The 14535-nt window shown below is 40.3% G+C and overlaps 2 protein-coding genes across 2 annotated transcripts in view; both read left to right on the top strand.

Annotated features, from left to right (window-relative positions):
- The window catches only part of LOC102014632 (olfactory receptor 2AJ1-like), an 11483-nt gene extending 10821 nt beyond the window's left edge, over positions 1-662 (top strand). The window contains exons 4-5 of the mRNA XM_005415007.2: positions 5-466; positions 625-662. Coding sequence (XP_005415064.2) covers positions 5-466; positions 625-662 — 500 coding nt within the window. The remainder of the gene's footprint in view (positions 1-4; positions 467-624) is intronic.
- Positions 663-13083: 12421 nt separating this feature from the next.
- Positions 13084-14022, top strand: LOC102014309 (olfactory receptor 2L8-like). Its single transcript, XM_013510150.1, has one exon. It carries the CDS (start codon positions 13084-13086, stop codon positions 14020-14022), a length of 939 nt encoding a protein of 312 aa, XP_013365604.1.
- The last annotated feature ends 513 nt before the right edge of the window (positions 14023-14535 follow it).

Below are 14535 nucleotides of genomic sequence, written 5' to 3'. Positions count from 1 at the left end.
GCCTGGCTGGTGGGGACCCTCAACTCCATTGTGCACACAGTGTATGTGCTCCACTTTCCCTTCTGTGAGCCTAGGGTGATCGATCACTATTTCTGTGAGATCCCTGCCCTGCTGAAGTTGTCCTGTGAGGACACATCACACTATGAAAGAGGGGTTGATGTTAGCGCCATTATTTTCCTGTTCATCCCTTTCTTCATGATCTCTCTGTCTTATGTCAAAATTTTGCACACTGTCTTGCAAACCAAATCGTCCCAGGCCTGGAAAAAGTCCTTTTCCACCTGTTCCTTCCACATGGTTGTGGTTGTCATGTACTATGGGCCACTCATTTTCACATACATGAGACCTAAGTCGTACCACACTCCTGGCCAGGATAAGGTCCAGGCCATATTCTATACCATCCTCACGCCCAGCCTCAACCCTATCATCTACAGCTTCAGGAATAAAGATGTGCTAAAGGCAATGAAAATATGCTTAAATGTAATTTCCATCACAAAATTTCGGTAGCAAAGATGCTTGAATTCTGTGTTCCCTTTACATTCATATTTAATGCACAGAATGGAGTTGGTATAGCTTGATATGGAAAGAATACAAATGCTGTGTCTCTATATTTGGGGAAAGAAACATATATTGTAAAATATTCATTCATGATAAAAAATTTGTAAGAGGGTTTGGATTTTGAAAGCATACTTTTAGTATATCATGATATGAAATATATGCACGCTGTATTTATAGACACTAAGGGATATAAAACAATAGTTTGAAATTTCTTTTACTAAAATTCTAATAATTTACTAGAAATAATTTAAAACACTAACCATGTATACATTACTTTAGAAACACATTTCTACATTTCACATTTTATTGTGAAACTGAACGTATCATTTATTTTAATTTTACAGTCTACTACTTAAACCCACAAACTGAAGTCCCTTTAACACCCTTGTCTGTTATCCATGGTATTTTCATTTATTAAAGTGAGAAACATAAATATGGGCATATAAATGAAAATTTTCAGGAGAATATTAAACATATAAATTAAACATTGAGCTTGAAAAATAGAAGTCTTGGCCGATTGGCGGCACACACCTGTAATCCCAGCACTCAGGAGTTTGAGGCACAAGGATCTCCAGGAGTTTGAGGCCATCAATGGTAATCTAGTGAACTCAAGGCCAGCTTGAATTATACAGTGAGACAGTATCTAAAAAAAAAGGAAGACCTTATAAAAATACAGGGAAATTTCAAGTTTATATTTTCCATGTGAGGTGACCTGAGTTAATCCACTGAAGCTAAGTGATTAAGAACTTTATGACAAATAAACTATTCGGTCTGGGAAGATGAAAAATGAGATGTGGAGTCAGAGCTACTTTATAAAATAGTAATGGATTTTCCAGAATTCAAATTGCAGATTAATCTGTCCCTGCCCCTCCACAGCTACCCTTTGAAATGCACCAGACTATTCTTCCCATGTAGATTCTGTCATTCTGAGAAGGTAACTTCTGTTATGGGCCCATCCCTAGCCTGTATCATTATCCCACATCTGCTGATCCTGACGTTAGTGTTCGGCTGTAGTCACGCTCTCTGCCCCAATATTTTAGGAGTCCATCTGCTCATGCACAGACTTAGGAAGGTCCTACCACCTCTTCCAGCCAACCTGTGCCCTGTGGGGAGGGGTATGGTGTTGGGGAGCGAATCCTGATGTGTTTCTTCTCTGAGAACCTGGGGTTAGAAGGCGGGCAGCAGGAGAGTGTGAGGAGAGCCTTGGACATTCCAAGCCTGCAGTGATGGACACTGTTGAAGTAGAATTGGAAAAAAATAGCTTCTGTAGCCCAGATCAACATCGTAGAAAACATTTTTTATGTGTGATTTTTGTGCAACATCCAGTGAACTTTGATAATCTTTTTCCAATGTAGCTGACCAGTAGCTTGTTTTGGGCCTAGCCAAGGAGCATGACACGATGTTCTCCTTCAGGTTGTCCAACTGATGACCCTAAGCAGACATGTTTGTTTTGCTGTTTAACTCTTAATTCATGCTTTTATAATTTTATAAAAATGTAGTAAGTTAAAATATAATAAAGTAAATTTTGTTAGTTATATACTAACTATATTATATATGTTATATGTGACCTAATTCAATTGCTCTTCACTTACTGTGACCAAAGCAAGCCAAAATGGTGGCCACACATGGAAATATAGCTGATGAGGACTTTAGAGTCAAAATTCAATGTATAATAATGGAGTGGTATCTTTAGGAAGAAAGCAGCTGCCTGCTGTTGAAACATTTCTATCACATCACAGAATTGAATCCAGAGAGAGGAAAATACGTGCATTTACTGAGTAAAGTTAATGGCAAAATACTATGCTGAGTATCTCTCTCCTAGCAAGATGTCATCTGAGACAAAATGCAATAAGGAACACAATTGGGCAGGCTTGTAGCCCAGTGGCACAGTATTTCCTAGCTTGGGCAGGTCACAAGTTCCATCCCAGCAGTACAATAGCAAAGGAATAAATAGTTGCAGGAACTCCCTGGATCATGGAGAATCAGGTCTGAAACTCTGTAAGCTAGTACCCAGTGTGTGCCAGAGAACAAGTCCTGCAATGAGGACAGTGGTGCCCTCCTGGGTGTCACACGCAGCTCCAGGACACTTGGAGACCTTGTCCCTATGGCTTCCACAAATCTTGGGTGGATTACAGCACTCTTGATTCACCTATTAACAGCATCTCAAGTGAATGTCAATAATCAAAGACTCTGCTAATGTACTTTGGCTGTAGCTGAGCTTAAAACAGGGAAGAGGTATTTAGGTCCTAGGACAGATACTGGAACTTGTGCAGTCTAAGACATGGCTAAAGAAAGAGGAAATATGAAAGAATGCTAAATGTTCTCCATTCTTTCTGCTGACTCAGGTGCTCTAACATCCTGTGCTTACTTTGGTGTATTTTGTGCAAAATTTGGGAACATATGAGAAGTGTCATTTTCAGCATAGGAGATATTCATTTAAAGACATGTGATTTAGTGAGCAATGTAATCTGAAGACAAAAATTTTACATGGCTGTAAACACAAACACACATATACTCTCACACACACCTCCTTTTTAAATTTAGGTCCCACATTATTCTCTCTTCCTTTAGGTTGAGCCAAATACATAGCAACATGGCCATGCCTCTCCCAGTGGGTTGAGGCCTGTAGTGTAGGTGTGTGTCCCTCATCACTGCCTGGCACAGGGTCCTCAGGCTGCCGCCTTCTCTGCTGTGTTGGGATGGGGAGGCTGTGAGTGCTCACTGGTTTCTGCTCAGACCGAGCAAGGTCCTGACTTGGCTCCTGTCTGTGGTCACCCACGTGGGGTGAGGCTGCATGCCCTGGGGCCGAGGCTTCCCTGGGACCTGGATCCCAGCTCCACAGTGTCATTAACACAAGTCTGTGTGATTTCCTGGCATGGTTCCTGCAGATAGTTGATACTGCCATGCACACTGAGGAGGTGGACTCTGAAGTGTCTTTTCCCATATAAATCCTCTCTGCCCCACCTGCACCCCACACTACGTGACAGATCTCACCTTCTCCACTGTCACAGAAATGTCCTGTGCTTTAATGAAGAGCTGAACTCATGTTCTGAGTGCACTAAGTTGTGTTCTGGCCAGTGATCAAAGGCAGGGACCAAAAAGCATAGAATCTCTCTTTAAAATGACCAGAGTGTGGGAACTTAAATGAAAATGAAAGTTTCTCTTTCACAATCACCAATGAAACAATGATAATCAAGAGTATGGTAGTTATAGAATGTTACAGGGTCCAACTGAATATAGGGCAGAGCCTAGAAAAAATCCAGTGCATGGTACTATTATTTTCCACAAGGATTCTAACACAAGTCAATAGAAAAAGCATAGTGATTTTAAGGAATATGGTAGAGAAACTGGGTTATACCATGAAACAATTAAATTTGAACCATTCTACACACACACACACACAAACACACACACTTACACTATGTTATGTGAGAATGGTATAAAGATATGAAACTTTTGAGAGTAATGTAGTCTTCATACATAATCTTTTTTTTTTTTTTTTTTTTTTTGGTTTTTCTCCGGTACCAGGAACCGAACTCACGACCTTGCGCTTGCCAGGCAGGCGCTTTGCCGCTGAGCTAAATCCCCAGCCCCAATACATAATCTTTATTGTAGATTTTAGTGAGGGCTCATAGGTCAAACACTGAAATACAGGTACAAAAATAGATACATTGTACTTTGCCAAATTTTTAAAAAATGTCTATTAAGGAATACTTTCAATAGAGGGAAGAACAATCTATGGACTTGAAGAAGTATTTGTAAAATTAAAATGGATAAGAGGCAACAATATATAAATACCTCTTCCTGCTGAACAGCAACAATGATGAGAAAACCAAGTAAACTATCTTTACAAAAGGAGGGAAGAGTTAGATGTACCTCAGTGACAGGCTTAGCATAGATGAGGCTCTAGGTTCACTGCCCAGCATTGTCCAATCAAAAGTATATCCTCTGATTACACACCCTTCTTAAAAAGATGTGCAGATGACCAACAAGGTCATGAGAACAAGGTCAATAATTGCGAATATTAAAATCAGAACTTCATCAAGACAAATCTCCATACCCAGGAGGAAACCTACCATGAAGAAAACAAAGAGCAATGAATGAAAGAAGAGGAAGTACCAGGTGCTGGAGAGGATGACAAGAACGTTGACAGGTTGGAAGAATCTTGGTACATTGAGATGAGAATTTGTAAAGTTATGAGCCACTATGAAAATGGTGTGGCAGTTCCTCATCACAATATGCATAGAAGTATCATATTTGCAGCCAATTCCAGGTCATTCATGAGTAGAAATGCACAATGAAATGAATTTGTCAGCTCCGGTGTTTACGACAACACTGTGTTGATTTGGGGCTTATTTTGCAAGGTGAAACAATATAATGCAGGACACATATTTTATATTATTATTCATAATAGTCACCTAAAGAACAATATACAAAGGAGTACATGAAATCTGTCCACACACTATAGATCAAGAATCCAGCTGAGGGCCTGGGTCCGTGACAATGTCCTGCATGAGTCCAGCTTACGACCTAGAGCTCATAACAATGCCTCCCATAAGTGCACTGGAGGCCCAGAGCCCACAACAACGTCCCATGTAGTCATGTTTCACAGATCTGCACTGGGAAGGCCCGACGTTCAGTGGTGGAATCTAGGAAGTCTGTACCAGCAGGATAAAGGATCTGTGCTAGCAGGCTGAGGGGTCTGCACTGGAGCCAGGAAGTGACACTTAGAAGAACCAGAACTCCCCCACAAAGTACCACAGCCATCCTCAGCAACAGTGAGGTCCCGAGCTCCTCCAGTGATCAAGATGGCCGAGTTCCCATCAGGGAAGCCAACTCAGCAAACTTCTCCTGGAGACCGGCAGTGCACCATCTTCCCCTCTAGAGCCAGGAAGTGATGCTCAAAGTGAGGACCAGAGCTCCCTCAAAGTGAACCAAAGCCATTCTCAGTACCAAAAATGTCCCAAGCTCCTTGGAGGGTGAAAACAGCCAAGTTCATCAGGAAAGCCAGCATGATGAGCTCCAACAAAATAATCAGCAGCTCCTTACAACCTTAACCAGCTCCCAACAGCCTTTTCTCAGCTCCCAACAGCCCACTTCTTCTCCCATTTTGTCTCATGCTGCAGGCAACCACCCTCAGGAGGGCCTCCCACACCCAGCACCATGCTTACTTAGTTCAGCTGGGGGTTATAAGTTGACCACCAGTTAAGAATCCATTTCAGTCTACCCCAGGTCAACTTGATACCCACGCACATTTCCTTAATCCATGGTCTCTAGTGGCAGATTTGTGAAAAGTTAACATGTCTTAGTCTGTTCACATTTACATTAATATAACAGTTACATATATAAAATTCTCTCTTTTTTGCACTCATTCCTGTAGCAAAAGCAAAACATTCAAAGGGTGATCAAAATTCAAGGTTAAAAGGCAACACTTTTATTAACCCGATTACAAACATATACCTAAAAACCACATAAAAACATTAAAAGAACTATTACAATCACAGTCCTTACATCCCATTCATTTTTATAATGTATGGCAAGGCTGAAAAATAGAGATCTCCTGCAATTCAAAATACACCCTTACCTCCAGGTGAAAGATTTCAGTTCATTGTCCTGTCCTTAGCAACCATGTTTTCCTCTCTTTCATCCTTGCAACCCAAAGCTCTATTAGCGCCACCCCTCTGGCCAAATGTTTCGTATCATTCTACTGGCTCTTTGCTCTTAATTTTAAACATGAATCTGGCCAAAAGCTCTCAACAGTAACCATGCCACCATTCCAGCAATAGACTACACTGAAATTTTGTTTCTCCAACCAAGCACTATCTCTACACACAAGCAAAATGCAGACCAACTTCGGCCGAAGTGATCTTTTGATCCCAGTATATTACCTGGGATCAAAAAGCCAATGCAGTCCTCAACTGAAGCATCCTGAGATTCATCTGAATTGGTAGCATTTCTATGAGTACTCTGATTTTCCAGGATCCAGTCAGAGTTTCCAATATAGTTTGCAGCATACAAGGGCTGCCTCATTGGCCAGCCTCTCAAAATATTTCCAAATTAATTCCAAAAGTTCTTAAGTCACATGGCCAGGCAACATCACAACAATAACCCCACTCTCCTGGTACCAATTTTGTGTTGGTTTGGGGCTTATTTTACAAGGTGAAACAATATAATGCAGGACACATATTTTATATGATTGTTTATAATAGTCACCCAAAGAAAGATGTACAAGAGAGTACAGGAAATCTGTCCATACACTATAGTCTAAGAATTCAGCCAAGGGTCTGGATCCCACAAAAATGTCCTACATGAGTACAGCTTAGGACCTAGAGCTCATAACAATGCCTCCCATGACTGCAACTGGAGGCCCACAGTACACGATAGTGTCTCAGGCAGGCTTGTCTCACAGATCTGCACTGGAAAGGCCCAAAGTTCAGTGGTGGAATCTAGGAAGTCTGTACCAGCAGGACAAAGGATCTGTACTAGAGTCAGGAAACGACACTCGGAGAACCAGAGCTCCCCATAAAAGTACTACAGCTGCCCCCAGCAACAGTGAGGTTCCGAGCTCTTCCGATGATCAAGATGGCCGAGTTCCCATCAGGGAAGCCAATGCAGCAAGCTTCTCCTGGAGACTGGTAGTGCACCATCTTCCCCTCTAGAGCCAGGAAGTTATGCTCAAAGTGAGGACCAGAGCTCCCCCAAAGTGAACCAAAGCCATTCTCAGTGCCAAAAATGTCCCAAGCTCCTTGGAGCGTGAAAACAGCCAAGTTCATCAGGAAAGCCAGCACGACGAGCACCTCCAAAATAATCAACAGCTTCTTACAATTTCCATCAGCTCCCAAAAGCCTTTCTCAGCTCCCAAAAGCCTATCTCTCCTTTTCCAGTTGTACCTCTTATGCTGCTGGCAACAGTCCTCAGTCCTCATGTGGGCCTCCCACACCCAGCACCACGCTTACTCAGTTCAGCCGGGGGGTTTAAGTTGACTACCAGTTATCAATCCACTACAAACACCATTCACAATATGCAGAAATTGTGAACCACCTAATATCTAGGAGGTGACAAAAATAGATAAGCAAAGTCCATCTAGGAGAATATTACTTTGCCTTAAAAATGAATAAAAGTGTGATTCATGCTCTAAACATGAACCTTGAAAACATTGTTCTAAGTGCAACAAGTCAGAATAAAAGAGACACATATGGCATGATTTCCTCCATATTTACAAGAGACTTCTGAGAAGTAACTCAAACTCAGAACAACAGAGATGATAGAATTACAGAGAAGGGGGATGTGAGGTTATGGTATGATGAGAGACAAGATAGGAAGATTAAGGCCTAACTGCCTTCATCTGTGATCAAGAGAGAGAAAGGCATCACGAGCGTGTGCCAGAAGCCACAGGGAAAATTAATCAGCTGAGACCCTGTTGTCTCCTCAGACGGTGGCAGATGGATGAAGCCTGTGGTACTCTCACTGCTTGCGCCTGTCTCTCAGTGAATACTGCCGAGGTGCCCCGTCATGTGAGGCTCTTTGTCGAAGGGTGATGACAGCGCCCTGACCCCCCATTTTAACCTGCTCTGTCTGTGTTTCGGCTTCTTCGCCTGTTGATCAGGTACACATCTTATAGGTTGGCCACCTGCAGTGTGAATTTGCACAGTATGGCTGATGAGAGGTTCCAGAGTTCTGTGGTGTAGGTGCTGGCACAAAAATGTGAATTTAGTAGTTGGAAATGAGTAGGACTCCCACAAATAATTAAAATGATAAAAATATAAATATATATTTTATAATAATAACAAAATTAGAAAACATAAACCTATACTAGGCCAGTAGGATTTCTCCCCAGGAAACCTCCCATTAGTTTAGTTAGCAGAGAATGCAAAAAAGACACCTCAGTGGTTAATGTTTTATCTGCTATGAAATGCAATGTCTGTATTTCCTAAGTAGCATCCCACGAAGGTGGGGAATTGAAACCCTTTATTACTCAGTTTAATTCTTAGTGCATTTCTCTGTGATATAACTATTACAAATGTGAAACCATTTTGTTCACAAAGAGTACATAAAACAAATTAAAGTTGTATCCTCAAGTGCCAGACACCCTAAGAATTCCTTCCAATAGGCTTAGGTTAAATATATCATATTGCATTGTAATGGAGTACGTTTGCTATCTGAGAATTTCAAACTGGCAAATACATAGAGAAACATTTTCTCAATGCACTGGCTGCATAGTAAAAACTTACCATATACGGTCCCATAGGCCTTGAGATGTAATGGTGTTGGGAGAGTCTGAATAGAATAATTCTCCATTCAGTTGACCCTTAACACACCTAGGAATATTTCAAAACAACTATCAGGGCTCCTTGCCCAGCCTAGGCCCAGGGCCAGCCTGTGTGCTGCAGACTTGGCCTCTGTGGTCCAAGTCCCCCTGGCCTTTCCTGAGCGAATACATACACAGATGGCAGACCGCCTCCATGTCAGGATGGCCTGGATTTGTGAGGCCTCTGAGTGTTCACACATGTGTCATTGCTGAGCTGTACAGGGATGAGAGGTGAGGGTGTGGGTGTTCGGAAAATGTTCAAGGTGATTTCCAGAAAATAGAGCTCTGTCCATGTGATACCCATGGGATAATGGTCAGCCCCACAATCTAATGAAAGGAGATAAGGCACATACTCTAGATGTATTTTTATGTTCAGTTTTTATATGAAATGCAAGCAGTTCAGAAAGTGCTTAAAAAATAAAGTACTGGAATAAGCAATGTGTGAGTTTAGAAGGATTTTCTATAAGAAAACATCAAAAGGAATTTTTATTTAACTAACATGAATTTAAAAGATAGATGAATGGTAGATAATAGATTACACCTTAAAAATAAAAGTGAGGGTGCTCTTTAGATAACTGTAAAGCATTTTTTATAATAATGAAGGTGCTTTACCATCTAATGTATCACACAAGTCTGGAGAAGATAAATGTGATTCTTCACACGTAATGTGAATTGATAGTGAATTTGGTAATCCACACCTTGGTTAACATTATCTAAAATTACATTCACTTTCTGTACACTAAGACTGAGGTACACCTTAAATGATCCTTCATTCTTGAAATTATAGTAAGTTTAAAGTTAATAATGGCAGTGTATAATAAAATATACATTAAAAGTTATGCAAACTCAATGTTTCAAAATGTGAAGTGGTGTTTTTGTTAAATTATCCAAGATATTTACTTAAAAAAAAATCATGTTTGAAGAATAAATATTTTACTTAAGGCAATTTATTACGTCTAGACCTGTGATAAACGACACATGCAAGGAAAAGATTGGAGGCTGTTTGACAACTCCTTTCTAAATTTTATTTCATAGGGATGTGCGTACTAGAATTATATTTTACAGAACTAGGATCATTTTCATGCAAGTGCACAATGTGTTCAAAAAGGTGTTGCTTTCCTGTCATGAATCCTTTTGGTCATGCAGACGACCTTCTAGGCAGAGATAACTCTGTTTGTAGTTTATCCATTTTAGCAAATGAGTGCTGTCATCAGTGTAAGAATGATGAATTTGAAACTGAACTTGAAGTAGAGTTTCAGGGGCCGTGGCTGCAATTCACAATTGGAAATGCTTCCCATACTGATCTGTAAGTATGTGCCTGGGCTTGAGGGAAACAGGGTGTTTGCAAAGCTCAGGTAAATTCATTTGAGAGTGGACTTGGACTGGGATCCTTTGAAGCTGGATGGAGGAAGCAACACTTTTGACTCCAAATCCTCATAAATTGTGGGATATAGATTTTCTTATTTCTCAGTTTTATTTGTATTTTGAGGATATGTATTTATTAATTTATTTATGGTTTGATTGAGTGCAACAATACAAAGGGATTACAAAGTAAATGTGCTTTTTAGTTACACATTATTTTAAGGCATATTAATCTCTTGATTATCAAACTTTTAAAAAAAAATTCTATACAAAACTATGTTACTAACCTTTTAGACTAAGATTTTCTGGAAAATGTACTATTCATTTTTCATTTAAATATACTACATTTAAACTTAAGTGTAAATGAGTAAAATTGTCTATGGAGAAGCAGTATGTTTTATCTTAAAGGATATCAACTATAAATAATTCAGACATCCACAGGAATCTTGGAGCTGTTCCAGTGATCCACATTTTCAAGGCCATCTCTGACTAATTTTAATGCTTCATATGTTGGACATTAGCAGTGTGTCTTCTCCTTGCTGTACAGTCATCTAAATTGTCAAGCAATAGCAACGGCTGTACTAGAAGCTTTAATGCCTTTTGACAATTAATTAGAAATAGCAGACAAACTGGGAGACATCAGTGAAACAGGCGGTGACAGAATAATAAGAGTGTGACAGAAATAACAGGAGTGGAGCTGTGCTCCTGCTGTGATCCTGAGGGTCACAACATAGATGGCGCAGCGGCCACTCATGTGGGTGTCCGTGCTGAATGCTGACGCTCATCCTACACTGCCGCACAGAGATGGGCAGCAGCTCAGAGTTTGTCCTCTTCCCTCTTGCAGGAGAGAGGATCAGTAGCTGTGTCCACTAACTCAAATGCAGTTTCCTACTCTGATGGTTGATACATTGTGCCAACCTGAGAAGTCTAGAAGCTTGACTAAGTAATTCAGCAGTTCTGTATCCCAGGTTCTAGAGGACATGCCCTTTCTACTCTAGGATGTTGTTCATTGTGTCAGTTTTCAAAGTTTATAAGTTTAACTAAGCAACTCAGCAAGGGCCAAGGTCCTCACTTTGTAAACATCCTGACCCTGTGCGAGAGAAGGGCACAGAGATGGTGGGAGTCCTACACCCACCCGAGGGAGGGTAGCCTACATACAATATAGTTTTTTTCTTCCGGTACCAGGAATCAAACTCAGGACTTGGCGCTTGCCAGGCAGACACTCTGCTGCTGAGCTAAACCCCTAGCTACCGCCTACATACAATATAAATGAGGAAAAGAAGCTTCTTCTCATCTTTTGCTCTTGTTACTTTTGCTGTCTTCTGCTGCCATGGACGGTTGTTCATGTGTCCAGCCACCCTGCCTTGGAGCCAGCTGATCATGGCCTGAAACCTCCACAAACTGTGAGCTCAACAAAACTTCTCCTTCCTTAATTTTCAGCACTGAGTATTTTGTCTCAGCACCCAGAGAAAAGAAACTAACACTCCTACTAAGTGGGAGAAATAGAACAGCACCAAACTTTTATTCTAAACTTTGTCTATCAGGCTTGAGCAAATACGCAGAATGAATTCACCTCGACAGAACCAAAATTCAAGACGAAACTTTGTAATTTGCGTCTACTCATCTCAGAACACCTGATTGCCTTCTTATTGTCCACTACCTTTTGATGTTCATTAGTCATCCTGGAAATTCATGGAGATGTATGATTTAGGACACAGTAATATGAACACACAAATATGCAAGGTGCGTTCTAAATCTCTTTAAATCCTATGAATATTTCTTTGTTTTTAAATGATTGAAAATAAAAATTACTTACAAAGAAGAAAAGTTATAAAAATATATGATATGTTATGATAGTATGAGAATTTAATTTTCTACTTTCTGGAATCTGTTATGGAATCATTTGAAAGAAGTAGTTGTTTCATGAAGGATCTAGTGACAGGACACTGTCAGAGCAGTGCTGGTCTCTACTATTGAGAACAGGCTCCAGGGTCAATTGGATTGGACTTTATAATGCTGTAAATTCACATATCTTCTGGCAGTTGGATGCACTTCTCACATGTGGACGTGCAGACATATGAATGATCAAATATTTTAGGAATTACAATGCCTGTACTAGGAGCCAGGGGGTCCCATGTCCTCCTTGAAAGACTTCAATCTGAGGGTAATGACGGAAGGTCCTGTGGGAAAGGTCCATCCCTTCAAGATACCTTGCAGATCATGAGGCCAAAGAATGTGACTGAAATATGTGTAGAACATGGAAGAGGGTTTTCTTGTACATTATTGTTTCTTTGTTTGATTTTGACATTGACGTCTTAAAATAATAACTTTTAATTCCTTATAAAATTTGTAACAAAGCAAATTTAAATATCATTGTGTGACACAAGTTGCTTATGAAAATAATCAGACCTCAGAAAGGAAAAAAAATTGATGGGGTTTATTAAAATTTATTATATATAAAATTATATATTATATATTATATAATACATAAAACTATATTAAAATTTGACTGCACCACTTAGATATGTCCATAGTTTTTTATACATACCGTTAGAGTGTAACATCTCATATTAATGACAACTGACGTAAGTAATAAAATATCTGGGCTTGAATAAAGACATTACAGAAATATGTTACTTTCATTAATTCACAGATTTATATGTTCCTACATGTTTGTCATTTTTTGATATTTGAATGCTGCAGAAATTGAAGATAATTTTCCAAATAGTTTCTTCTTTACTAAAGAGCTGGAATCATTGAATACATCACTCTGAATGAAATAATGACTTAAAATTGTTTCTTATTTGATTTTTACCATATTCTTTCAGACACTCTCAGGAAAAATAGACAAATGCATGATGGAAAATGACACCCATACCTCTACAGACTTCATCCTCCTGGGCCTGTTCCCCCCATCAAAGGTTGGCTTCTTCCTCTTCATTCTCCTCATCCCCATCTTCCTAATGGCCCTGGCCGGCAACCTGTCCATGGTCCTGCTCATCCTCCTGGATGCCCAGCTCCACACACCCATGTACATCCTGCTCAGTCAGCTCTCACTTGTTGATCTAAATTATATCTCCACCACTGTCCCCAAGATGGTTTCGGGTTTTTTATTTGGAGACAAGTCCATCTCTGTCCTTGGATGTGGGTTCCAGAGTTTCTTTTTCCTGACTCTAGCAGGTGCAGAAGCACTGATCCTGATGTCCATGGCCTATGACCGTTACGTGGCCATTTGCTCTCCTCTGCACTATCCCATCCGCATGAACAAAAGAGTGTGTGTGTTGATGGTCCTGGGATCCTGGGCAATGGGCGCTATCAATTCTTGTGCACACACAGTGTATGCTCTTCATGTCCCTTACTGCAGGTCCAGGGCCATCAATCACTTCTTCTGCCATGTCCCAGCCATGCTGACTCTGGCCTGCATGGACACCAGGGTCTATGAGTACACCGTGTTCATTAGTACCATCCTTTTTCTGGTGTTTCCTTTCCTGGGTATTCTATGTTCCTATGGACGGGTCCTTCTTGCTGTCTACCGCATGCGCTCCCGGGAGGGCAGGAAGAAGGCCTATTCCACCTGCAGCACCCACCTCACGGTGGTGACTTTCTACTACACACCTTTTGCTTACACTTATCTCCGCCCAAAGTCCCTCCGATCTCCAGCCGAGGACAAGGTCCTGGCTGTCATTTACACCATCCTCACCCCCATGTTCAACCCTGTGATCTACAGCCTGAGGAACAAGGAGGTGCTGGGGGCCCTGGGAAGAGTGACTGGGAAGTTCTGCTCTCTGAAAATGTAGGTCAATTTCTTCACTGTGTTTAGCAGTAAAAAGCCACTAGAAAAATGTTTAATGCTGAGGTCTCAGAAACTAGAAATAAAGTTTAAGCTAAAATATAGATATTGTGAACGGGAAAGAAATTGCTCAAGAGGAAAGAACAACTGGGATACTGGGATGAGGGAGAAGAGAAAACAAAGGAAGAAGCAAATACAGACACACACACAATCACACACAAGATAGGTAAGATAATTGTACTACTAATTTCTATTGCTTTATTGAAAGGAACAGTTACTGTTCAGTTGGTCACTCAAGCTTACATGCTATATTTATTTATCTAAATAACCAACTTGAGTATAACAACTTATAATACAACAACCATTGTTAATTTCCTCTCACCTTGTTTAAAATTTTGTATTGTTTTCTTGTTTTCATGGTTTTTTTTATGTTTTTTGTTCATTATTTTGGTTTTGTTTTTCTCCTTAAAATAAAAATGTTTAAGATATGATATAATAATGACTATGTATTTGATTGTGC

The sequence above is a fragment of the Chinchilla lanigera genome, unplaced genomic scaffold (assembly GCF_000276665.1).
Source record: "Chinchilla lanigera isolate Chin_1 unplaced genomic scaffold, ChiLan1.0 scaffold00218, whole genome shotgun sequence".
NCBI lineage: Eukaryota > Metazoa > Chordata > Mammalia > Rodentia > Chinchillidae > Chinchilla > Chinchilla lanigera.
This window is presented reverse-complemented; position numbering and strand designations above follow the sequence as displayed.

Coding starts and splice junctions, on each gene's coding strand:
- LOC102014309 (XM_013510150.1), top strand. CDS start 13,084: ATGGAAAATGACACCCATACCTCTACAGACTTCATCCTCCTGGGCCTG.